Genomic DNA, 26,697 nt, shown 5'->3' on the forward strand with positions numbered 1-26,697 from the left:
AATTTATTTGCTGAACAATGGTTTATGTTGCCTTAAACCAAATTTTATTGGCTTGTATTGGAGGATTGGGGAGGATTTTCTAAGAATATTTATATTGCTAAATAAAAGGTATTTGCTAACTGACGGCAATAAAATTCTGCTGGATGCTCTAATCTAGCAAGCTGAAAGCATCACTGTGAATTAAATTTGTCCCAAGTTTTGATATGCAAGAAGCTCCAGGACTTTTCAATCCTGGCATATCATGTTTTATTCCCCTCCCTGCCAGTACCGTGAAGGTATGTACAGGACACCCTGGCAACACTGACAACACAGGGCACTACTTACAGAGGTTAGGTGCCTTTGCAGGTATCTGAGAGTTGCTATCTATTCACAAACCACTGAGCATTTCTTTTTTATCAAAAAGCCTTCAAATGCTCAGTCTGTGGTCAGTGCAGTCCCTTGGATAAGTCTAATGAAGATATGCTTCACCAAGGCAGAACCCTAAACGGTTAAAAATGGAGAGATATTTACAACCATTTCCTCTAGCAAGTGGAGTTCTTGTTTTCTGTATGTAGTGGTGTTTTGTTTTGTTCTTTGCTTTTATACTTTTTCTTCAGTACATTTCAAACTACCGTTCCAGGGCTATGAGTACAGACTCTCCGGGCCAGTTCCGTACATGTCTGCGAGTCGTTTAAAACGCGGTCCCCAGTCACTAAGGTAGTCGTAATTCTGATCAGAGTTTGAGCTGATGGAATCTAGCGAGCTGAGCGATTCAGCCACCGAGCCATTTCCTTCGAAGGCGTATGTCTGCAAGGAATCGTAAGGCGGGGCGCAGGGGTCAATGTCGGCTTCCTTCAGTCTTTCCCAAATAAATTCCCGGAAAATGACATTATCTGGGATGCTTTTAAAAGTCGGTCGACTCAAGAACTGAATTTCTGGAGTCACATCTCTCCGGGTCTTGGTGTCTCTGAGGACGTTGAGGTTTCTGAGCGCGGCCATGTCAAAGGCTTCTGTGTCTTCCTCCCCCCCACCCTCGTCATCGTATCTAACGATGTTTTCTCTGATATCTCTCTCTTCATCGAAAATAAGGGGCTCTTTTTTCCTTCTTCTCATAGTAACGATCAGGAGGATCAACACTGAAACAAGGAGACAGCAAAGGGAAAGTTTCAGTAAACTCGCCGGCCGCTCCCTCCCCCTGGCGAAATTACGCCTCTGATGTTGATTTCAGATTTTTCTGCCCTTTAAAGGGAAATGAATGGGCCGCCTACTTCCATGGGAATTCACAGCAGTAAATGTGCTAAAATTGCTAAAGCGCCTTTAAAATAGAACACTTTTTATACATCAAGAAACCCTTTTCCACACCTGTTCAGAATTGATGTCTCCCTCTTGAACGTAACCCCCAAAGCATTTGACAGAGCAAATGGAAGGACCAGGGGAGGATAAATAATTTCAAAGCCATGAAACACCAAGGGATTTTTTTTTGAACTCCTTAATTGCTGGAAAGGCAAAGTGACATTCATAAATGTTTGGGGGTCTAATTTAACAACTGCAATTTCAGAAGGAAATGGATTATAGCATTTGGCTGGGTTCTTTGGAGAAATGCCTAGTACTTGTCTATGAAACTCAGCTGTTAAATAAAATCCAGCATGTTCAGACCATACACAAACATTAAAACCTTCTTTATAATAGAGTCCCACTTTCACTGAGCTTGGTTTTTATGTATTATACCTAGAGAGAGAGTACAGGTTGTGAGATTTTTAGCAGTAGCCAACCATCCCTTTAACATTAGGAATTTTCTTTCCTATATCAAAATTAATAAATGATAAAGCACATGTTTGCACTGGAAAGCAGAGAACAACTACACTGGCTACTCTAAACAAACTGAATATACTTTTGTGCCTTTTAATAAGGACAGCTCTCCCTCTGTATCTGCAGGTTCCACATCCAAAGATTCAAGCAACCCCGGGGCTGAAACTATTTTCTTTTTTTAATTCCAGGAAGTTTCAGAAAGCAAAACTTGGATTTGCTTTACATAGGCTACTATTTTATATAATATTTACATTGAATTTACAACTATTTATATAGCATTTACATTGTACTGGGTATTATAAGTAACCTAGAGATGATTTAAAACATAGGGGAGGATGTGCATAGGTTATATGCAAATACTATGCCACTTTTATACAAAGGACTTGAGCATCCTTGGAGTTTGGTATATCGGAGTTCCTGGAACCAATTCCCTACAGATAGAGCTGGCTGACTATACACTAATAAGAAGGTGACTACTCTGCTCTATGAGTGACTGAATGCTTGCCGAATCGGGAACACATTAGATTTCATGGCCTGTTGAATCAAGTTAAAATGAAGTAGAAAGTATTCTTGAATTTTGGAATTCAAAAATATATGTTAGTGAATTATCTTTAATGATCTGTCTACAAGTTATCTTTTTAATAATTTTCAATCCCAATATTTTTTTTCCTGCAAGGTCTAGGAGGCCCAAAATATACACTAAGTGGATTATTGTTTGGGGTACGTTACTCTCAGCATAGTTTTAAAAAGGACTTTGAAATATTTATATTTAAAATACCTTTTAAGGTATTTCTTTGGCATTAAGAATAATTTGAGAATAAAAACATAAAACTAAGACATCAAGGTAATTCAGAGTAATTAAATGTAATGACTAGGGGTGAAGCATATTTCAGCCTTCAACTCAATCTGCTTTAAAAAACCAAAACTCTAAGGATTTATTTAACCAAAATGATTTTATTATCAATGAAAAGTATATGCTTTCTTAAGTATGTGTCTATTTGTTCTCTATCATCAACAGGAATATGACTGACAAAGATATTTTTACGGGAGATCTTTGGAAATAGTGGGAAATCAATTGTTTACTGGGGCACTTTTTTATTTCCTTTCCTATTTGACCCTGGCCTATTGCTCCCCCATAAGCTTTATCCACAGCCTACAATTTAGAAACTGAGATACATTTCTGAACTTTCTGGCCACCTTCTCATGTTGCCATGGCACATAAGTGCTTAATTCTCTTTTCTTGATATTATTTACTACATTTAAATGTTATCAACTGGCTTCATCAGAGTAGGAGACGTAGTTCAAAAGCCAATGCTTTTGAAATGAATGAAATACCATTCATTTCCTGTCTGTTCCCATAAATATTCTGCCATGCGTCTGCCCTCCCTGCTAAGTGTATTCCCAACCCTGTCCCTTTTGGTCTTCTGAAAATTAGCATTTCTACCACCCCTGAAGCCTTTTAGTTTTCAAGCTCCATGCTAGAATGTTACAACAAAGACATGTTTACAAGATTAATATGTTTCTGTGCTAACATTCTGGTATTTAGCTTTGCTGTCAAGAAGGCCTTGGATAAAAGTCCAGTCTTTCCAAATATTAGCTGTGTGATCTTGGGCAAGTAACTTGAACTGCACGTAGCCATATGTGACGATTATAGCCAAGTTCAGGGCTCACAGGGTGGAAAAGAGATTGGGGGGTAATGTCGGTAGAAGTAAACAGAATGCCAGGCACTTGCCGGTGTGCAGCAGAGATGTTTTCATTGTTATCCTCCGACCCACCAGGAATGTTAACTCAAAATTCTGTGAACACAGCAAGTGAAGACACTGTGTTTCTCCTTTGATCAAGGAAAAACAATGAACGAAGTTAGGTAACAAGCAAAGTAGAAGGTGTATGAAGTATGCATCAGGGCTTGTGCACTAAAGATTAAACTGGAGAGAGAGAGAAGGCAGTAAGGTGGAAAATGATGGTCTGTACACAGGACGTATCTTGTGACCTTCACAGCCGTTCTCTGGGGTAGGTAATTTCCCATTCAATGGTTGTCTCAGACATGTGAAACAACCTGTCTGTGGTCAGTGTATTGATAGTAACTCGGGGTGAGGTGTACTCCTGTCTTCAAAGCTTTTGCACTTTCTATCACACTGTGGGCTTAGACCTTCCACAGAAGGTAACTGAGATACAAGCCGAGCACTCAGGTGACAATTGCTAGCTTGGAGGAAGACACATCAGGAAATCTGAATAAAAGAATTTTAGGTTTATATACTTTAGTTTCTGAAACTTTTTACATAGTCTCCCAGAAATAAGTGATTGCAACAGAAAGGTGGACCAAGAAAGACTTCTCGTTAAGAAATCAAACCGAGTAAGACATGGAATGGAGAGGTAGCAGGGAGAATCGTGATGGGTAGGCAGGTGGAGGTAGGTGAAGATGAGAAATCTGTTACACATATTGGAGGGCAAAACTGAGGGGGAGCAAATGTCCAATTGAGTACAAAAATCGGATGGAAGAAGTGAATGGGCACAAGAGTAATGAGGGTATGAAGAAGAGAAGAATTATGTAAGAATTAGATGCCCTTTTCATTTAAGTCAGTGTCTAAGAATGCAAAACGTTTCCAAGTTCTCAATTTTCTTTCCTTCTTATAATTACAACGATCTTGTCATAGATATCTATATCTCACAATTATTACATTCTATTGTAAGTGTATTTTCACGCCACCAATAATACACTTGCCTTTTGACCCTCAATTATAGTGTTTAGTAAAAGTGAAATGTGAGAACCCAGGGGTGCATCAGCCCATGGGTCCAATGCCCATTAAGCATATTAATATCTTATGGAGTTTGTCTTATTTTCCATTCTTGCCTGAAGCTGACGAAAAATGTGAAGTGTTTTAGAAGGTCAGACAATTTAACATTTCAGTGACTTGGGAGAATATTAATCTCTAACTGCTTGAGCATGCTATAAAAAATAAATTTTAACCTTTACGTGGAACAAGTATTAACTGTTCTTCAGAGGTTATGGAGATAATTGCTGTATTAAAAGGAATATTTTCTGCCTAAGTAAGCACAAGATTATATATTTTAAGAGGTTTTATCATACATCTTTTCTATCATATGGACTATATACTTCTGAGTGGAGACAGAAGGAAAGGTTTAGGTCTAGTTGAAGTCTAGACGTGTACTTGAATCGTGCTGGTTTGTGAATTTATATTCACTGATGTGCTAACCATTTTGTGCATTTGGTATAGTGATGCTATGGTGCACACGGCAGTAGACGTGACACACTTCCTCATGTAAGTTACAATTAAATGGGGTGGACAAATATTCGTCACGCAAGAGAACGGTATGTAAAAGCAGAACAGTGAGAATTCTTCCTAAAGAGGGAAGTATGATCTTTTAAGGCTATGTATTAGGGGAAACAGGTTAGAGGAGGCCTTAAGGCAGAGTAACCGAAGGCTGAGGGTGGAGATGTGATACGGAAGAATATCCTCGGCACAGTCAACCAGTGAGCAAAGGTGTGAGGCCAACGTGTGGGTGGAGAGCAAAGCAGGAAACAGGAGGGAAGCCAGGAGACAGGCACCAGCCAGGCCCTGCCGGCCCACGAGCCAACTAGCGTGAAGGAGGGCACAATATGGTCAGGTGTCTTTTCTGAAAAAAAATCATTCTGATTAGACTAAGGAAGTAGGGAAGAGTAGATGTGAGAAAAGAAGTTAGAATGCATAATGTTGACCTAATTTCTGATTTTAGGATTCAGTTTCCTAATGTTTGATGCAACATTCTCCAAGCATTCCAGTATGTAGGAAGTAAGTGCTGGGCGCTGACAAAATATAACGAGGTTCCCTGCATCCAAGTAGCTCACTGTGTAGGCTATATTTACACAGATAAATAGAGTTCAAGTCGTCACGCAGTTCGTTGTAAGAAGGTACAGACATGCATGGGTGCAAAGCACGCAGACCAGGAGACCACCAGGTCTCCCAAACCCGAGAGAAACAGAACGGAAGATGGAGAAAAATTTAGAAGTTGATACTATAAGTTAGTGAACTCCTTTATTCTAACCTTCACTGTGGTGTGTGTCAGATACATATCCAGACAGTTAACCTGGAACGTGCTTTCTACTGAATCACCTTGGCAGTATTTTAGTCTTACTTTCCTAACGCACTTCCCAGTGGCTAACGGTAGAATTATTTACCCAGAACTAAATAGAATTCTGCAGATATAATCTGATCACCACAAAATGCTGCCGGCTTCTAAATGAGGCTACTTACACTAAAGAACAACTTCTTCCATTCATGTATTAACATATTTCAAATACTGAGTCTGGGCTTCATTTTAAACCACTCAGTCATGTATACTACCATCAGGCCAGTTTTCCCCATCCTTAAAAATCTGTAAAAGGTTTTTGTTTTCATTTGCAAGACTATATGTAAACCTGTGAAATATCAGTTTCTTAAGATTAACCCATTGTTTATAGACTTCTTCCAAAAGGTTAGTGCCTGAATTTCATTTAATTCAACAGTATTTTTACTGAGCACAGACCTTCTAAAACTGTAAGCCCCATAAGGGCAGTGATCTTATTCTGCACAGATATATCTAGAGCACAAAAAACAGTATCTGATACTAAGATTTCAGTAAATATTTGTTAAATTGACAAAGTATGGGCAAGCTACTATGGAGATATGCAGATAGCTCTTGCCATTAAGTTCAGTATTTTATATAAGAAAAAAATTATTATATAATACAACTATCAGAGAATGCAGACAAGATGACACTAAGGTAAGACTTGAAGGATAAGCCAGCCTTCACCAAGAAACTTATAAACATTCAGAATTTCTTATTAGTCATAAAATACTTGTCTAAATCTTCACTATTCAACATGGTAGCCATGAGCCACAAGCGGTGAACAAGCGTTTGAAATGTGGCTATTCCTATTTAAAATGTGAATTGAGATGTGCTCTAAGTGTAAAATGTCCATGTGATGTTGAAGACTTAATTTGTTAAGTAAAATATATTAATAATTTTATTGATACATGTTAAAATTACGATAGTTTATACTACATTAAATTAAATATATTATTAGCATTTATTTCACTTTTTAAAAAGTTTTTGCTAATGAGGTTCCTTGAAAAATTTTAATTACATATGTGTTTCACACTTGTGAATCACGATGTATTTCTTTTGGACAGTTGATCTAAACAGAAGATTTGGGAATACTAGAAAACTGAACTGCATATGGTCTTAAGGTATACTATACTCTTATAGTAGGAGATTTTATTACCAAATGACATATTGAATGGTGAAAATTATTATACTACAATTTATTAGGTGTAACTGAAAACTGACCTAAATGAAAACTTGCTAGCGCAATCAGGCTACAAGTTCAGTAATTTTTTATAATTATCCACATCAATGGGCAAGTAAACTTAGCTTTTAAATAACTTCTACTTCCCCCTGACTGTTTCCTCCTCTCCAAAATGGAAATAATAGTACTTACTTCAAAGAAAATGTCTCATAGTAACTTTACAAAGATTGAGTTTATATTTGTATAGTACTTAAATAGTGCTACACATAGTAAGCACTGTGATTTTGTTAAAAATTTTGTTTTTCTATATTTCTATAATAAATTCTTACACAGTTCAGTTCCTATCTTTGTGGTCTTGCTAAAATTTGAGTCATATAAGTGGTGCACAGAAAGAAACATACATTTTGCCATTCGTACACGTGTGATTTTGATAAACCTCAGTTGATTTAGTTAATGTGTTTGGTATCTACTCTCTTCCATTGATTGGGTGGTATAATAATGAAGAATAGAGATACCAGGCCTATTCATGAGGGGCTTAAAATATGTAACAAAGGTAGTAAAATAAGCAGTAGAGTGTGATAAGTACTATTCACTGATTCCCCAAAATATTTTTCCTCCTGGGTGCCCTATGCTAGGCCTTGAAAATATAATGGTTTTAAAAAGATATTAAGGTCATTACTCTCAAGGTGCTTTTATATTTGAGCAAGGTAAACATTTACTAATTGTGATATGTGCTACAAAGGAAACACAGGTTCATGATAAAGACCCACGGGCATGAGGAACACCTAATTTAATCAGTGGTTGAGGACATTCCCTCTTTGAAGGTAATACTGAGCTGGGGCATAAAGAATAGTATGAGACCAACAGGTGAAGGGAAGCAGAAAGAAGGTTTCAGGGACATGGGGGCATGTTTGAATCTCATGGAAATACAGGCCCTGTGGCTCTTCCTACTGGGAGAGTGAAGGATCAGATAGCCTGATGCCATCAAGAGGTGAGCAGGTGTCAGAATGTGCCTTGCTTTGTGGGCTGTGAGGAACATCTGGATTTCATGTAAGTATATGTGACACTTCTGAAATGCTTCAAGCAAAGAAATTATGTTTTAAAAAGTGAAATGATAGGAAAAATACAGGGGTACTAGTGCATTCGCGCTGTGATCACAGATGGATGTCACTGGAAATGACATCTGAGCAAAAGATTTAAAGGATGAGAGAAGTCAACTTATCATTTTGTCTGGATTTACGTGCTGTGTAATCAGACAGATCCCCAGTAACAGAGGGCCAAACTTTGAATGTGCACTTATGAACCCACTCTATTATTTGTAGTCACAAATAAAGATTTGTAATTAATAAAATTCAAGTGTATGATTGAGATAAATTAGATATCAAATATAGCATTTTTAACTGAATTTTAAAGTATCCAACTGCAATAATCTTTAGACTCTAAAAATCATATATTCTTATCTTTTTTTCTTGAGCCCATGTATAACTCCAGGGCTATTAATCTGAAAATATAATCTAAATGCTTTTAACCTGTGCCATATCAATTTTCCAGGAAAATTAGAGAAATAGGCTGGATCTCAAAAGGCCTAAAACTGTAGAATGTTATGAAATGGGAAAATTCAGGTCCGCTACTTATGGATAAATGACAAAATCTAATGTTCTTCTCTACTACTGAGTACATCTAAACATTCATGGATTCATTCAGTATGCATGTATCATATGCCTTCTCTATTTCACATCAGCATTTTATGAGATGCTATGTATACAATGATGAAATAATGCTTGGTCATTGCCTCCAAAAGCAGGAGTCCACCAGAGGAGATAGACAAAGAGACAAACCACAGCCCATGAAGGATGCTCTAAGACTCTTTTATACAAGGTGTTATGCAGCCCCTAGGAACAGTACCCAGCTTGGACTCAGAAGCAAAGGAAGTTAAGTCTTGACTACAAAAAAAGAGTTACTATTTGTGGATTCTGGGGAGAGGTATTCCAGGAAGGAGGAGCAAAGCATATAAGAAGAGGTGAAACAAAGCAGGATGAGTCTGAGAAAGTGCAACTCTGCAATTTAAAGTACACTGTGAGTGGAGAGAGAAAAGGCTGAACTGGGAGGGAGCATTTAGGTCATAGACAGAACGTGATTCTAGTCTGTAGACAATGGCGAGACACAGAGAAGGTGACTCTAGTCTGTAGACAATGGCAAGACACAGAAATCTTATTTTAGGCTGGGCACGCTGCAATCACATTTGCTTTTAAAAAGCTTACTCCCTCTGTGGTCCTGGATTGGAGCTGACAGAGACTGGGGAAATTACCATAATTCAGGGGCGGAAAGATGGACCATGGACAAAATCAGGTGCAACATCAAGGGAGAGAAAGACAGACAGATTCAAGAACCAAAGTAAAATGAACAGCACTTAGGGACTGATTGGCTATGGAGGATGGAACAGACAGAAGAGTGAAGGCTGACTGATTACACCCAAAAAACACTTAAAAGTAGGCACTAAATCAAGGTAAGAGATAGGAATGTAGGACGATTGTTCAGTGTATGGTAATTTCAGATTTCTCATGTCAGCAGTCCACCAGAACAATGACTGTACCTATCTAGATCTGCTGTTTAAGATCCAAACCAGAGATTTGCAAAACATCTGCATATATGAGATACTGTTTTTCATGTCTCAAGACAGGAAGAAGTTTAATCACAACTGAAATTGATCCTTCCTTCTCCCAGAATAAGTATCACAAAATTCCTCTCCATTAAATATGTGAGTTAGAATGATTTCATTTAAGGCTCATGTGAGACAGAAAAACTGACCTAAGTACAATGAATAGTTTATGCCCAAAGGCAATTGGTATATCTTGGTTGTAATGAAGCATAATCTCATATTTAACATACTCCCAACCTTGAGAGAACATGTTTAGAATTGTGTAAGTGGAGGACATTTTAAATTAGACACTCAGAGTTCACCAAAGACGTCCTAAAGTCACTATGTGAAACAAAGATGGAGTTGCCATATCCACAGATCTACAGGTGCTTCCAGAGACACACAGGTCTTTCAGATTAGAAAATACGTAGGGAAAAATACCTTATAAAGGACATCCAGAAGGCAGTCTGGGCTGTGTTTGGGTCCTGGGTCTGACACCTTATAACATTGTACATGTCTCCGCTAATATACAGTTCTCTCATACAAAAAGTAGGAATAGCAATAACAATACTTAATAATACCTGCTTAGGAAATATGAGAATTAAATTAGGCAACACTTGTAAAGCACTTAGTATGAACTTGTTCAGTGTAATTCATTGTTTAGAATAAAAGAAACACATCTGCTATAATAAATTAGCAACTATAGTCTGCCTGTTATTACCACTAGGACTGCTATGTCAAATGTTCTTTCCTTACAGATTACGATGGGGATTTATCTTTTACATATTGCCCTCATTTTTTTCTCTGCAATTTAACATTTTTTGCTTAAGTAACACTATCACTTACAAAACCAGGAAACTAGCTTCCTGTTGAACCAAATCATGAATGGTCTCCACAGTTAAGAGCAGAGCAAATACCGTTTAGGACTTGGTAGATCAGGGAAGAAAAGTGAAAAGATGCATGACAGCTAAACATCCAGCTGGCTACCCTGGACACACTGGAACTGGAAAAGCTTGAATTCCATGTAGTAGACAGTGGTTTCCACAAATGCCTTCTCAAACCTGGAGGTGGGCCAGTCTAATTAATCCCCACTGTGTCTGAAGAGCTAGAGGGGATGTTATAGGACTTCAATTACTTGGACTTAAGGTTGAAATAGGGAAAGAACAAAACTTAATATATAGTCAATTCAGTGGCAGTTTTAGTGAACAGGAAAAAACTCCTCTGTACAGACTAAAAGAAAGAAACTAGCTGTAATATTCTCTGAATAGATGTGCAATATTTAACATTGACACCATACATTAAAACAAAACAACTGAAATACTTTCCAGTTATTTCTGGAAAAACCACTGAAGTAATTAAGTGCTTTCAGCCTGGTAGGAAAAAAACTGGGTATATCAACAATTACAAATTTTACTATGACAGGACTTCCCTGGTGGTCCAGTGGTTATGACTCGATGCTTCCAATGCAGGAGACATGGGTTCGGTCCCTGGCCAGGGAACTAAGATCCCATATGTTGTGAGGCATGGCTAAAAAAATAAATTTAAAAAATTAAAAAAAATTATGTGAAAATGCATAATGAAATTTTTGTTGGAGTAAAATAGTTATTCAAGCCTTAGATTACTAAACTATCTTGCCACATATTGATGACATCTTTCTACATGAAAAATAATTGCGGCATCTGCTTGATAATTTTATCATGAACTTTGAATATGAAAATAACATCTCCCGTTCAAGTGTACTCAGTGTAAATAAAGGAAAGCTCATGTTCTGATTTTTGGATCATCTCAGAGAATTCAGGTGCAAATAAATTATAGAGGATGACAGCAAGAGTGAGGAGACAGAAATCAGAAAAGAATTCACCCATAAAGTTAGAAGAATACAAATACAGGTGAAGACTGACAAATCCAATTTCACTTCAAATCTTGAGAAAAAAAAGAACTACATGTGAACAGCTTTTAAAAAAGTACTTGCAAGGTGTATTTCTTTTAGTTTAATCCAAAAGCAGTGATTGAGAAAAGGAGACCTAGAATCTGATGACTTAACAGCCACTAAATTATACCTCCTTTTCCTCCTCTGCAAAGGGCTGGAAATGATTTCTGTGATGCCTCCCAGTAATATTCTGAAACCTTCAGTACACCCCTTTCTATGTTACAAGTAGCTTTAATTTATCACATCAGTGGAACACAAACTTGGCATGTAGTGAAGCATGCTTTTTTTAGGCGTCTAAAGTGCAGATGTGTCCCCAGTTCCACTCTTAAATTGAACTTGATCCTCAAATTCTTCTCCCCTCTTCACCTTGCTTTTTTCTAACAATATTTGTTCAGAACCCTGAAAAGGAATGGGTTACAAACACTGGTGCCTAGTGTCTAGAAAGGAGGTGTTGTAAAAAATGAGTCATTTGTGCATCAGAAGTCAGGTTCATACCAGGCTGTGCATCCCATCTGCACCCCTGAGTACTGGCTCTGGCACCTGTCATAAAAACCCAGAGCCTATAACAGAAGAGACAGACCAAAAGAGTAAAAGGTCCTGGTTATCTGCTCTAAAAAGTTAATCAGGTGGCAAGATACTCTTTCTGAACTGAAATGCTAATATTTGAACATACAGATTACTAGGCAGAATCCTTACTGGGAAAAGGAAGCTGTAGACAGAAGCATTGGGTTCCAAACTGTATTTCAGTACAATAGGCTCTGTTTTGACTTGTTCTTGTAGAAACTTCTAAAAAATGAATAAACTATGGAACATAAACATTTGATTTTTAGAAATGCAAGAGGCGTTCCTCAACTAGTGTCTCTATAAGGAAAATGCTCAAATTTAACAAAAAGAGTAGTCATACTTAAAATCCCCCAAACCTATGACTTTACCCTGAAATATATGTATGTATGTACACACACACTCATATCTATCACATGCAAGAGTGAAGTCTAATACAACTATTTCACTTACTTTCAGTAACAGCTACGTAATTATTTTAAATGAATTAGAATCACCAAGAAATATAAATTGCAAGGAATGCCTAAGTCACAGATGAAAGTATTTTCTAAAATGAAGTAGGCTTCATTAGAGGGACACCCTTTAAAAACAAAAAAGTTAACTGCTGTGCGTGATTAAATTCTAGGTAATACAATTTTATCTTTACTCCTTTGAAATCAGGTATAATCTAAACTGTCTGTGATAAGCTAGTCAAGTTCAGAAGGAGTCATCCACACATCATCTACCTATGTCCTTTTGGACATAGGGCTGGTACCAGTCCCTCCCCCTAGGAAGTCTGCACAAGTCCCTGGACCATCCTCACCCACCAGGGGGCAGACCCCAGAAGTAAAAGGAACTATTAATACAAACCTGCAGCCTGCGAAAAGGAGACCACAAACACATAAAACGTTAAAACAACATTAAACACACCAACATTCACATTATAGAGATCCCAGAAGTAGAAGAGAAAGGGCCTGAGAAAATATTTGAAGAGATTATAGCTGAAAACTTCCCTAATATGAGAAAGGAAACACTCAAGTTCAGGAAGCACAGAGAGTCCCACATGGGATAAATCCAAGGAGTAACATGCCAAGACACACATTAATCAAACTGACAAAAATTAAACACGAAGAAAAAATATTAAAAGCAGCAAGGGAAAAGCAACATACAAAGGAATCCCTATAAGGTTATCAGCTGATTTCTCAGCAGAAACTCTGCAGGCCAGAAGGGAGTGGCATGATATATTTAAAGTGATGAAAGGGAAAAACCTACAACGAAGAATACTATATACCCAGCAAGGCTCTCATTCAGATGCAACAGAGAAATCAAAATTTTTACAGACAAGCAAAAGCTAAGAGAATTCAGCACCACCAAACCAGCTTTACAACAAACACTAAAGGAACTTCTCTAGTCAGGAAAGAAAAAAAAAATGTGTCCACAACTAGAAACAAGAACATCACAAATGGGAAAGCTCACCACTAAAGGCAAACATACAGTAGGAAATCATCTACACACAAATATGATATCAAGACCAGCAACCATGAGAAGAGGAGGGTACAAATACAGGAAATGGGAAATGCATTTGAAATTAAGAGACCAGAAACTTGAAACCTCCTCTCTCTCTCTCTATATATATATATACACACACACACATACATATATATATATAGCTATATCAAAACCTCATAAGAACTGCAAACCAAAAAACAAGATACACACAAAAAAGAAAAAGGAATCCAAACACAACGCTAAAGATAGTCATCAAATCACAAAAGAGAACAAAAGAATGAAACAAAAAAGACCTAAAAAAACAATTCCAAAACAATTAACACATGGCAATAAGTACATATCAAGAATTACCTTAAATGTAAATGGATTAAATATTCCAACCAAAAGACAGACTGGTAGAATGGATAGAAAAATAAGATCTGTATATATGCTGTCTACAAGAGACCCACTTCACATCTAGGAACACATACATACTGAAAATGAGGGTATGGAAAAAGGCATTTCATGCAAATGGAAATCAAAAGAAAGCTAGTATAGCAATACTCAGACAAAATAGACTTTAAAGACTGTTACAAGAGACAAGGAAGGACACTACATAACGATCAAGGGATCAATCCTAGATGAAGATATAACAACTGTAAATATATATGCACCCAACATAGGAGCACCTCAATATACAAGGCAAATTCTGACAGCCATAAAAGGGGAAACCGACAGGAACACAATAATGGTGGGGGACTTTAATACCCCACTTACACCAATGGACAGATCGTTCAGACAGAAAATCAGTAAGGAAACACAGGCCTTAAATGACACATTAGACCAGATGGACCTAATTGATATTTATAGGACATTCCATCGAAAAGCAGCAGAATACACTTTCTTCTCAAGATGGACCACATCTTGGGCCACAAATCAAGCCTCAGTAAATTGAAAAAAACTGAAATCATATCAAGCATCTTTTCAAACAACAATACTATGAGATTATAAAGTTACAGGGAAAAAAACCCTAAAACACACAAACATGTGGAGGCTAAATAATATGTCACTAAACAACCAATGGATCATTGAAGAAATCAGGAAATAAAAAAAATACCTAGAGAGAAATGACAACGAAAACATGACGATCTAAAACTTATGGGACACAGCAAAAGCAGTACTAAGAGGGAAGTTTATAGCAATAAAATCTTACCCTCAGGAAACAAGAAAAATCTCAAACCTAACCTTACACCTAAAGCAACTAGAGAAAGAACAATCAAAATCTAAAGTTAGTAGAAGGAAACAAATCATAAAGATCAGAGCAGCACAGGGAACTCTATATTCTGTAATAACCTTTATGGGAAAAGAATCAAAAAATGAAAAAAATATCTCCATTCTTTTATATATATATATATATATATATATATATATATATATATAATAAAACAGATTCACCTTGCTATACACCTGAAACTAACACAACCATATACCAATAAAATTAAAAAACAAACAGAAAAACACCACAAAGGAAAATCTTTATCTTCTCATCTAGGTTATCCAGCTACTATAAAATACACAACTTACCTCTTAGTATTTTTTGAAACCTGATAGAGAAATAATAAGCACTTTGCAATGGTTCCATATTTTTCAACTTAGTCCCTTATACTCTAATTAGACTTTAATTGGGAATTATTTGCCATTTCTAATGAATTTCTAAAAGTTTTGGCAATCTATGTGAAGCTATATGAGAAAAAGTTTATTTCCTTCTAGATATATTTGGTTAGCTGAAGTTATAGAAGATAATAACTTCCATTTTTATGAGATCATTTACACAGTGTATTAGTGAGTATGTTTTAGCTTGGTTAATACGTTGAGAACTTGCTTCATTGATAATGCTTAAAATTTACTCAATGTTCACTAGATGGTTGGCACATGAATTATCTCATTTAATTTTCACAACAACCTTATGAGTCTAGTTCTATTCTTTTCCCCTTTGAGATTAAGAAGCTAGCCTTAGAAGAAGTAATGTTTTCCTGGTGAAGAGCTAGTACATATTGGAGGCAGTCATAAAAGCTAGGTTTTATCGAACTCCATAAATCTTGTTTTTAAACATTATACAATTATGGCTCCCATTGCTAAATTTTGCATTTACAAAAATATAAGTGAATTTACAAATTATATTAAACCCCAAGAAAACACAGAGTACAGGCTCAGATGCAAAATTAAATGCTTACTGTCCTTGCTGTAGGAAGGTACACTTTGCCCTCACAGAATGTAAAGGAATAAACCCATTACCCAATGCCCATGTTGGATACCTCCCAATTTTTAAAAGGATGCTGCATAATCTCTTATAAAACTGCAATTCTAATGAGTTATAAATCTAACCTAACCACATAACAAAGTAATCACGGAAAAGTACGATTAAATGTAAATTCTTCCTGGGAAATTTTGCACTGCTGAAGTTTCAAACCTTTTAAGATTCGCAAATAATTATAAAACCCACCTTAAATCTTAAGAGAGGTAGGATGTAAAGCCATCATTTCTTTTTTTTTAAGCCCCCATATTCACTGGTCTTTTTTCATTATGTATTTCAAACACACAGGCAAGAATAGAGACTAATATAAAGAGTGTTCATGTCTTAAGGAATTAAATATCATAGATTCCACCCAAGGCCATTATTTCTAAAATAAGCATATTATCAAAGCAACATAGAAAAAATTCTCTTTACTCTAATACAGTTCCCGGAATTCTAAAGCAAACAGCTGGGAGATATAGTAAATGTTTTAAAGATCTTGAAAAAATTCAATTTTAAACATAAGCCATTTATCTTCACTTTTTAAAAAACATGAAATTGATAATTTTTCTGAGTTATCACTGGAAAGTGTGGCCAGTGATCATAGATTGCTCTGTGACCCAAATACCATGGATTAGAATATCTGCATGTGTTCTCAAAAGGTATGAAGAGGAAAAGAAAAAAGTTCTGACCTATGGTGGTGTGACTGCTCTTACAGAGCAAGCATTGCAAACAGTACCTACCCAGTAATGTCAGGACACAGGCCAGTATTGCGATCAGGGCTCCCGTGCTGAGGCCAGCAGGGAGGACGTAGGCCTCGGCGTTGCAGGTCTGGGCTACCCCATCTGCATCACAGTCACAGACACGGATGGTGAGGGTGTTGGTGCTGCTAAGTGAAGGTGATCCACTGTCCACGATGAAGACTGGCAGATAATAAACAGATTGCTCCTGTCTCCGGAAGCCATTTCTCCTGGTGAGAATTGAGGCTGTGTTGTCTAGAATAAAGAAAGCAAATGCATGGAACACAAGATTTCTGATGGACTCTGTCCCACCAAACTTTTAAGGACCTAAATGTAAGGCCAGAAACTATCAAACTCTTAGAGGAAAACATAGGCAGAACCCTCTATGACATAAATCACAGCAAGATCCTTCCTGACCCACCTCCTAGAGAAATGGAAATAAAAACAAAAATAAACAAATGGGACCTAATGAAGCTTCAAAGCTTTTGCACAGCAAAGGAAACCATAAACAAGATGAAAAGACAACTCTCAGAATGGGAGAAAATATTTGCAAATGAAGCAACGGACAAAGGATTAATCTCCAAAATTTACAAGCAGCTGATGCAGCTCAGTATCAAAAAACAACCCAATCCAAAAATGGGCCAAAGACCTAAATAGACATTTCTCCAAAGAAGATATACAGATTGCCAACAAACACATGAAAGAATGCTCAACAACATTAATCATTAGAGAAATGCAAATCAAAACTACAATGAGGTATTACACTGGTCAGAATGGCCATCATAAAAAAATCTACAAACGGACAATGCTGGAGAGGGTGTGGAGAAAAGGGAACCCTCTTGCACTGTTGGTGGGAATGTAAATTGATACAGCCACTGTGGAGAACAGCATGGAGGTTCCTTAAAAAATAAAACTAGAACTACCATACGACCCTGCAGTCCCACTACTGGGCATATACCCTGAGGAAACCAGAATTTAAAAAGAGTCATGTACCAAAATGTTCATTGCAGCACTATTTACAATAGCCAGGACATAGAAGAAACCTAAGTGTCCACTGACAGATGAATGGATAAAGAAGATGTGGCACATATGTACAATGGAATATTACTCAGCCATAAAAAGAAACGAAATTGAGTTATTTGTAGTGAGGTGGATGGACCTAGAGACTGGCATGCAGAGTGAAGTAAGTCAGAAAGAGAAAAACAAATACTGTATACTAACACATATATACGGAATCTAAAAACAAAATGGTTGTGAAGAACCTAGCCAGGACAGGAAATAAAGACACAGACGTAGAGGTGGACTTGAGGACACAGGGAGGGAGAAGGGTAAGCTGGGACGAAGTGAGAGTGGCATGTACATATATACATGACCAAACGTAAAATAGCTAGCTAGTGGGAAGCAGCCGCATAGCACAGGGAGATCAGCTTGGTGCTGTGTGACCACCTAGAGGGGTGGGATAGGGAGGGTGGGATAGGGAGATGCAAGAGGGAGGAGATATGGGGATATATGTATATGTATAGCTGATGCAGTTTGTTATACAGCAGAAACTAACACACCATTGTAAAGCAATTATACTCCAATGAAGATGTTAAAAAAATAACTAAATAAATTTAAAAAAAACTTTATCTGACTTAAGTCACTCTCCTTAGCTTCTTTTGACAGGGAGCTGTATTTCCAAATATCGGTTTGTGTGAATACATTTTAATACGTTTATGTCATGCTATATGGTGATATCCAAAGAAACAGTTATAAAGTAAAACTGAACGGGAAAATGTTTATACATCATTTATTACATTACCTGCAACTTTGTAAAAATCACATATACCTTTTTACTAATCTTAACATTTCAAACCATATGCTTATAAAGAAGATAATAAAAATTAACAGGTTAAGTATCATCATCAGATAGCATAGGTGAAATTTCCAATCCATCTTTTCTTGGACAAGTTCCAAGCCCAATATAGAAGTAAGTAAAATAAGCCACTCTAGTTTTAATTAAAATGAATATGCATAGATATTCAAAAGAGGAATTATTGTGTAATTTTTAAAAATCCATACTGGTACATAGGGTTACCAAAACACCATGTATATAAACATTTTGTCAGTGATAAAATAGGTCATTAGTGTTTAATTTATAATACATTCAATATTCTGTTTCATCTAACCTATTATGGTAATTATGAAACTTAACGGTGATCAGTAAGTCTGTATGACACAACTGTGATTTCTATATCAGAAATAGATTTTTAATCTGCTAACAATTGTTCAGTTAACTTGTCTTAATTAATTAATAATGGAATTTATGTGATTTTAAAATTTAGAGCAATTAATGAAAATATAATGGAAAAGAAGGAACACCAGGACCATAGTTTTACCCAGTGTGCTTTATCCAGTGACATGAAAGAATGAACAATAATGAAAGAGCAAGCTGAAATCTGTTCTGTCTCGAACAGCACAGAACAGCAAGCGCACATGAGACTGGAATTATAAAATGTAGTAGGAAGAAAAGTGTTTGGTTTTCAGATTCCAGCTGGTAGGTTTTTATGTAAACAAATCTTTTATTTTAAAATGTATGAATTCAAGAGTGTTCGTTAAAAAACTACACATGCAGTTGTTGAAGCATATTGTCTTGAGTATGTTTCTGTACCCTTGACACACCCCTAGTCTTTGCCTTACAACCATTCAGATGTTATACATATTTATGATTTGATACACAAAGTTTTTTCAGAGTTCTTGATTTGTAACCTAACATGCCTGACATCAAATCTCTCACACACACACACGACACGCTGAGGAGCACATGCTAAAATGCCCAATATCTGATGTATATGATTTTTAAATTTACAGCAATGTTCCCATGTTGAGGAACATAATGTTCACAAAAGAGATCATAAAATTCATCATGTTCTGTATGTGCTTCCTAAAATGGAAGTCAATGGATGAACTGACGTTCTTTCTTCCTATTTCTTATGTTTTCCTCCAAGATTCCCACAGATGAGGGAGCTCTAGGCTTGCCCTTAGGGAAATCTTTCAACTGTGTGGCTGTGTCAATGTCCTGGAAATCCAGCCATTTTAGTGCCTGTGCTGTCCTACAATCATGGTGGTACTGGATGGTAACAAATGGGGGAAACGTTCAGGCCCTTCTTGGGAAAATCGTAAACTCCCCTCTCTGCATTTGTGCTGGATGAATGCAAATGCTGAGGACTGTCCTTTCCAACTATGGTTAAGTCAGAGAGTTTGGGATTACCCACACAGAGAATGTGCTTCCTTTTATGTTACTACAGGAAAAAGACAGTATCCTCATTTAGCAGAGAGTGGGATCAAAAACATGTATTATTTTCAGATTGAATTTCTGAGGCCAAAGTTGAATTTCCTGCAGTAAAATAAGTGGTGACTTCAGGCAAAAGCACTTATAACGTCCATCTCCTGAAAGCAAGTATTTTTAGATAAGCCAGACTTAACTAACAAATTTATTTCTACATTGTGTTTATCTGAAAGCTGAGTAACACATTCAAACTTGAAGAATTACATTTCCTATATTGTTGGGGTATACTCCTTTCTCTATACAGAGAGAGAGAGAGAGAGAGAGAGAGAGAGAGAGAGAGAAAGAAATGTATTCAAAATTAGACAATAGATAGCAAGTTCTCATGCTTCCTTTGAAAGTTTTTACAATTATCTATATACTGTCTCTATGTCTAGAAGTATACATATATGCTTATATAATTGAGCAAAACCAGAATCTACCTATAGGTATTTGTAATAATGTTTCTATAATGACATTTATAAAACTGATTAAGAGTGTTTATCTTTGAAGCAGAGAAACGGGATTTGGGATGATAGGGAATTCTTCTTTTGTAATTTTATATTTCTTTGCATAAAGAGTATATTTGTTATTTGCATGGATTACTTTTCTTTTTATGTTAAAAATAAAACGATAACTGATGTTGGCATTGAAATATTAAGTCATATTTTCCTAACCTCTCAGGTTATGCCTAGGTAGTATAATCCTTGTTAAGGCATTTAGCTGGTCCTCAACCATCCATAGATACTCTGGATGAAGAGCTTGGTATACAAGTAAGGAAGCAAATGTCTAGAAGAAAAGACAGAGAGAGATGGATCTGGCTTCCCCCCTTCTTTGGATTTAGGCCTAAAATGATGTAAGTAGCAGTTTCTTCTTCATGACAGCAAATCCATAGATAAAAATTACTTAAGGGGCTCACTGCCCTTTAAATTAATGTCCTCGCTGGTATGAAGAAAAAAAAATTACATAATCAGCATTCCTGAGTGAGAAAAAGTACTTGCTTAGAAAGCTTCTACCTGTTGCCTCCTCTGACGAAAAAAATGATACCTTACCTTTGTTATCTTTCAGTGAGAAGTTGTGGTTATTCGTTGCATCCGCTGTTAAGCTGAAATAAAACTGGTGTCCATTGGATGGCTCATCTTTATCGACAGCACTGATTTTCTGGATAACCTAGGAATAGAGAATGTAACACTTGAAAGCATGTTGGTGTGCTCGGCTGTTTTGTGAGCCAGGACAGATGATAAATACCATCTTCCTGACTGAGCTGTGTGAGGAGAGGGGGCAGGTGGTGGTGTCAGGTGTACTAATATGAACCCAACCTAAAAAGGGCTCTGAAAATCAAATCATGTCCTTTTCAAAATTCATATTTGAATTTACTTTTGTGAACCTCAGAAATAAGCTGTAGCAACTGATTACACCATGTCAGTAAACATCACAGGACACTGAGAGTATGGGTGAGTAGACCGAACACTTAATTCTTACAACTTCAAGGTACTTAAGCCCCGCTGTGTAATGTGGGAAGCGGCCCAATCGAGCTTAACATGCTGTATTTCTCCTTAAAAAAGCCTAAGCCCTTAACCGTTTAGCACGGCTTTTACAACGTTTACCTTTTCTTCCAGAGGAATTTTCATCATCCCAATTAAACAGAATTTGAAAGTTCCTTTAATATTAGTTTATGCTACACATCAAAGCGTGAGTTTTGCTGAAACATGCTGATTATATTTTATCTTAAAGCTGGTAGGATTTCAAAGGCAACCGCCGCTGGGCATCTTTAAAGGAATCACGAAGGAGGAGCGTGGCATTCTGGAGACTCTCACCTGGCCTGGCTGGGCATTTTCACAAACGGTGGTTTCATAGTCCATGGCAAATTCAGGGGCGTTGTCATTGATGTCAAGTATAGTGATGGCCACGTAGCCTCTTCCTACCTGAGATGGATTCTCTAATAAACGGGAAAACGTTTTATCATTTACAGGCACACCTCGTTCTATTGCACTTCGCTTGAATGCGCTTTGCAGATACTGTGTTTTACAAATTGAAGGTTTGTGGCAACCCTTCATCGAGCAAGTCAACTGGTCCCATTTTTCCAATAACACTTGCTCACCTTGTGTCTCTGTCACATTTTGGTAATTCTCATAATATTTCAAACCTTATTATATTATGTATTATGGTGATCTGTGATCGTGATCTTTGATGTTCCTGGTGTTCCTACTATAACTTGCTGAAGGATGGCACGACAGTTAGCATTTTTTGGCAATAAAGTCTTTTTAAAATAAAGTCTAAACATTGTTTTTTTTAGACACAATGCTATTTATTATATACTTAACCGATTACAGTATAGTATAAACACAACTTTCATAGGCACTGAGAAACCAAAACATCTGTGTGACTCCTTCATTGTGATATTCACTTTACTGTGGTGCCTGGAACCGAACCCACAATATCTCCACGGTCTGCTTGTGCTCAGAGTAAAGCTATTACTCCAACCTCATCTTACTTAGGAAACTCATAGTTAAAACGATTAGAATCAACCAAAAATGTTTGCCTCTCTAAAGCACAATCTAATAAGGAAATGACTAAGACTTGAATAAAATCTAGAACCACAACACTGTAGACTTTAAAGGGAGCAATGGAAACTCTGATACAAATGTCATACACACACACACAGTGACAAATAAGCCAGGAATTTCAATATTCTTTGATGCTAGAGCCGATTTTTGTATGAATATGTGTATATATTATGTACCTATTACGTATGTATATAACATGCACACAGTATAATTATGCATTGTTCTCTCAATGTTTTTCTTATCAAGGACCACAATTAGTTCCATATGAAAATGTAGAAATCTGAGTGTCTTGGTTAGAGATCAATTTACTACTTTTTTGTAAACTATGGGACCAACCCCATGTCAGCATAAATGCAGCACAAAGTATGACCACAACACAAGCAGAAGCCCTCTGAGGGTAACTCGGGCCCATTATTTTATGGTAACCTCTTTTCATTAACTTTGTAAGTATTAGCGAATAAAGTTAGAGAATATAGATATCTCGCAGCTTGAAATTAGAAATTTCAAATTTTTGCTGAATTCAAACAAACACCTAGTAAAATTCAAGTCGAAACTGTAAACTCATGTCAACCCATTCTCCACTCTCAACGTCCTCCATCCTAATTTAATGTTAAACCTTACAACTTACGGCTCTCCATTGCAAGGACTGTGATATTATGAACAGCGTTTGTCTCTCGATCCAGAGATTTGGCAGTTGTAATAACTCCACTGTTGGCATCAATATTGAAGTATCTCTCCAAGTCTGTGTTTCTGTCAATTGAATACCTAATTGAATATTTAAAAAAAAAAACACTTCAATATTTGTTTGATTATAATTTGCTGAATTTATTTCATTAATTGCACAGCCAATCACCAAATTCTGCTGGCTCCACAATCTGTCATACTAACATAAAATATGTCTAGTTTAAAACTCCACCAGTGTTCCAGTTGATTCATAACCTGCTTGTCAGTAATCTCTGCTTTTCTGTCCAACAGTACAAAATAAAGACAATAGTATAATTATCTTCACAGTGGATTTGAATATGCCATTATAAACTCCAAACTGTGTCTCCTAAAAAACATTCTCATCAGATTTAGTAGCCCTGGTCACGATTAGAGGTCCCTCTAAAATGAAACGCATGTAGACATCTAACCCATTCACATATACTTAGAAACATCTTTTGTTTTAATAACACCAGCTTGGTCTTAACCTTTCTGTTTTTATATAGCTCACTCAGGGGCCTTGACCAGGGTTCCACAGACATGCTTCAAAGCAGAACCCCTCAGTGTGGAGAAAAGGGAACCCTCCTACACTGTTGGTGGGAATGTAAATTGGTACAACCATTATGGAGAACAGTATTAAGGCTCCTTAAAAAACTAAATATAGAACTATCGTATGGTCCAACAATTCCACTCCTGGGCATATATCCAGAGAAAACCATAATTCGAAAAGGTACACGCAGCCCAATGTGCATAGCAGCACTATTTACAATAGCCAAGACATGGAAGCAGCCTAAACGTCCATCAATACAGGAATGGATAAAGAAGATGTGGTACATATATACAATGAAATATTACTCAGCCATTGAAAAGAATGAAATAATGCCATTTGTAGCAACATGGATGGACCTAGAGATTACCATACTAAGTGAAGTAAGTCAGACAGAAAAAGATGTATATCATATGATATCACTTACATGTGGAATCTAAAAAAGTGATACAAATGAACTTGTTTACAAAACAGAAGCAGACTCACAGACTTTGAAAACAAACGTATGGTTACCAAAGTGGAAATGTAGGGGGAGAGATAAATTAGTAGTTTGGGATTAACATATACGATATAATCAACAAGGACCTACTGTATAGCACAGGGAACCCTACTCAATATTCTGAAAAGAGTCTGAAAAAGAATGGACATATGTATATGTATAACTGAATCACTTTGCTGTACACCTGAAACTAACATAACATTGTAAATCAACTATATATAATCCAATATAAAATAAAATTTTTTGAAAAAGTAGAATGCCTCAAATGACATAAATATTTTGGCATGTAAAGGATCTTCTCAAAATATCTCTATCTAAATATTAGCAAATAACTACCACTCTACTCGTATTCTTGTTCAATTATGCTATTTTTTGATTCATATACAAAATTCACCCTTCCCTCATTAATGACTGTCTTCAAATGCCCTTGTCTTTCTAGGTGGGTGAAATAAGGACTCTCATTTAAAAACATAATTACACAAATGAACAAGTGAACAAACATAAACACACCCACTTTCAGAAAGTATTGTTTCCGTAGTTCAACTACGAACCATCTACTACTAGTCTGCTATATAACAAGATGCAAGAAACTTAAAAAAGAAAGAGAAGGCATAGGAAAATGTTACAAAAAACTGACCACAGATCAACAAATACTGTTTTTGTGCAGCAACAGGTATTTGAGAATATTACAGTTATTTTTTATGGCTTCTGTTTTCTTGATGGCATAGGAGACATGGTTGTCAGCTGAGACAGAGAGGAGGTGGTGGTTTGAGGAGGAGAGAAAATTCCTTTTTTTTAGAAGAGACAAAAATGCATATACTAGGGAGAATATAATAGAATAGCTGAGCATCGTGGATTGCCCCTTTGAGACTTATGTCCATTGACTTAATGTAAACCCAGTCATTCCGTTTGTCTGTCTTGCTTTGTTCTCATCTAAGTATTCGAAGATGCATAAAAAGGAGAGGGTTGGGTTTAACCAGTCATGGACAATGAGAGGAGAGGAGGGTTAGGAGGATAAGGGTACCAACATGTGAGTGATGATAATGAAGGTCCACAGTCTCTAAGTTTGTAAGAGAGAACTGAGGAAATAAGGGAAGGCAGATTGACATCGAGAAGATTCTGGTAGCACCAATCGGTGGTGGGACTTTACCAGAATGCAGAATTGCTGGAGTGGGAAGTAGGTGACAGAGAATGAGATGCCTGAAGTCGATTTTCAACAGTAGTAGTGTATCTATGAGAGTTAGCAAGCCAAGGCTATGTTCATAAGAATCTATGACAAAACCGAGGCAGAGAAACAGATCATTAAAGCCAAGACGACCAAGAAAGTGAGAAGCCAAAAGTGATGGTGGGGAGAAATAAAATAATCTGCATACTAAAATCCTCAACAAATCAGTGTGATTACTATATATTTGATGGTTGCTAGCAACGTGAAAGATTTTGAGTAAAGTATGGTGATGCATTCTACAAAAGAGTTGAGAGTTTGAAAGGGAAAAGAAAATTAAATAGTTTGAAAATGGCAAAGGCAGTACAAAATGTACTCGCCCTCACCTCCGGGATCTGTGCTACATGAGATATGAGAGGAAAAATAAATCTTGAAGTTTCCCCATACCCTCTACTTAGCATCCTTTTATTGTAGCTAAGTGTCTTTATTCAAATCAAAATCAAACCATTCTACTTGAGCTATCCATCCTATCTGCTGACCTCAAGAATGTTTTTCCTGGGATTTGGATCCCTTTCCATCTATATAGCTTTTTTTGAATCAAAAACATGTGTGTTTTCTATTTTAAAAAACAAATTTCTTCCATTTGTGTCAAGTTCATCGTTGGCCTCCATATTGTCAAATCCATGGTTCACTTTTCTGTTCTTTTATTACTTTCTATCTCATTTAAATTTACCACAATTGACCACTGACGACTCCTCAAAACACATTCTCCTTCTGCCTTTATTAATACCACGTATTCCCTGTTGTTCTCCTACCTCACTCTCTGCTCCTTTCAGTCACCTCGGCTAGTTTACCCTCCACTTTGAGACCTCTGACTACTCGCACTCCCCCAAAACCTTTCCCACGGATTCCCTTCTCTTCTTGGAAAAACACTTTTCCTTGCAACTTACAGAGTCCTCTATAGCTTAACTCACTTCTATATTTTTGATGACACCTACATTTATATAAAATCTCCTTGGCCAAACAAACTTACGTACTGAATTACTTAGTAGAACCACATAAATACACAATGTGCACTGAAATGTAACATGCCCAGACCGATGTTGTCTCCTAGCAACGCCCAAACCTCCTCCTCCCTCACCCGTTTCCACCTGAGCAAATGACACTACCAGTCACTTGCTTACTCAAACTAAAAACCTAGATTTGTTTTCC

The 26,697-nt window shown here is 36.8% G+C and overlaps 1 protein-coding gene across 3 annotated transcripts in view; it reads right to left on the reverse strand.

Annotated features, from left to right (window-relative positions):
• Positions 1-414: 414 nt before the first annotated feature.
• CDH7 (cadherin 7) overlaps positions 415-26,697 on the reverse strand; it is a 122,592-nt gene continuing 96,309 nt past the window's right edge. Inside the window, exons 6-10 of one of the 3 annotated variants that reach the window (XM_032602689.1) lie at positions 23,204-23,340; positions 21,826-21,947; positions 21,061-21,178; positions 16,708-16,959; positions 415-1,115 (exon numbers count right to left, since the gene is read on the reverse strand). In XM_032602689.1, the coding sequence (XP_032458580.1) occupies positions 622-1,115; positions 16,708-16,959; positions 21,061-21,178; positions 21,826-21,947; positions 23,204-23,340 (1,123 nt within the window). In that variant the 3' untranslated portion in view covers positions 415-621. Of the gene's footprint in view, positions 1,116-16,302; positions 16,960-21,060; positions 21,179-21,825; positions 21,948-23,203; positions 23,341-26,697 lie in introns of those variants that run through there. The other 2 variants (XM_032602687.1, XM_032602688.1) reach the window with 2 other exon arrangements.

The sequence above is a fragment of the Phocoena sinus genome, chromosome 14 (assembly GCF_008692025.1).
Source record: "Phocoena sinus isolate mPhoSin1 chromosome 14, mPhoSin1.pri, whole genome shotgun sequence".
NCBI classification, from domain to species: domain Eukaryota; kingdom Metazoa; phylum Chordata; class Mammalia; order Artiodactyla; family Phocoenidae; genus Phocoena; species Phocoena sinus.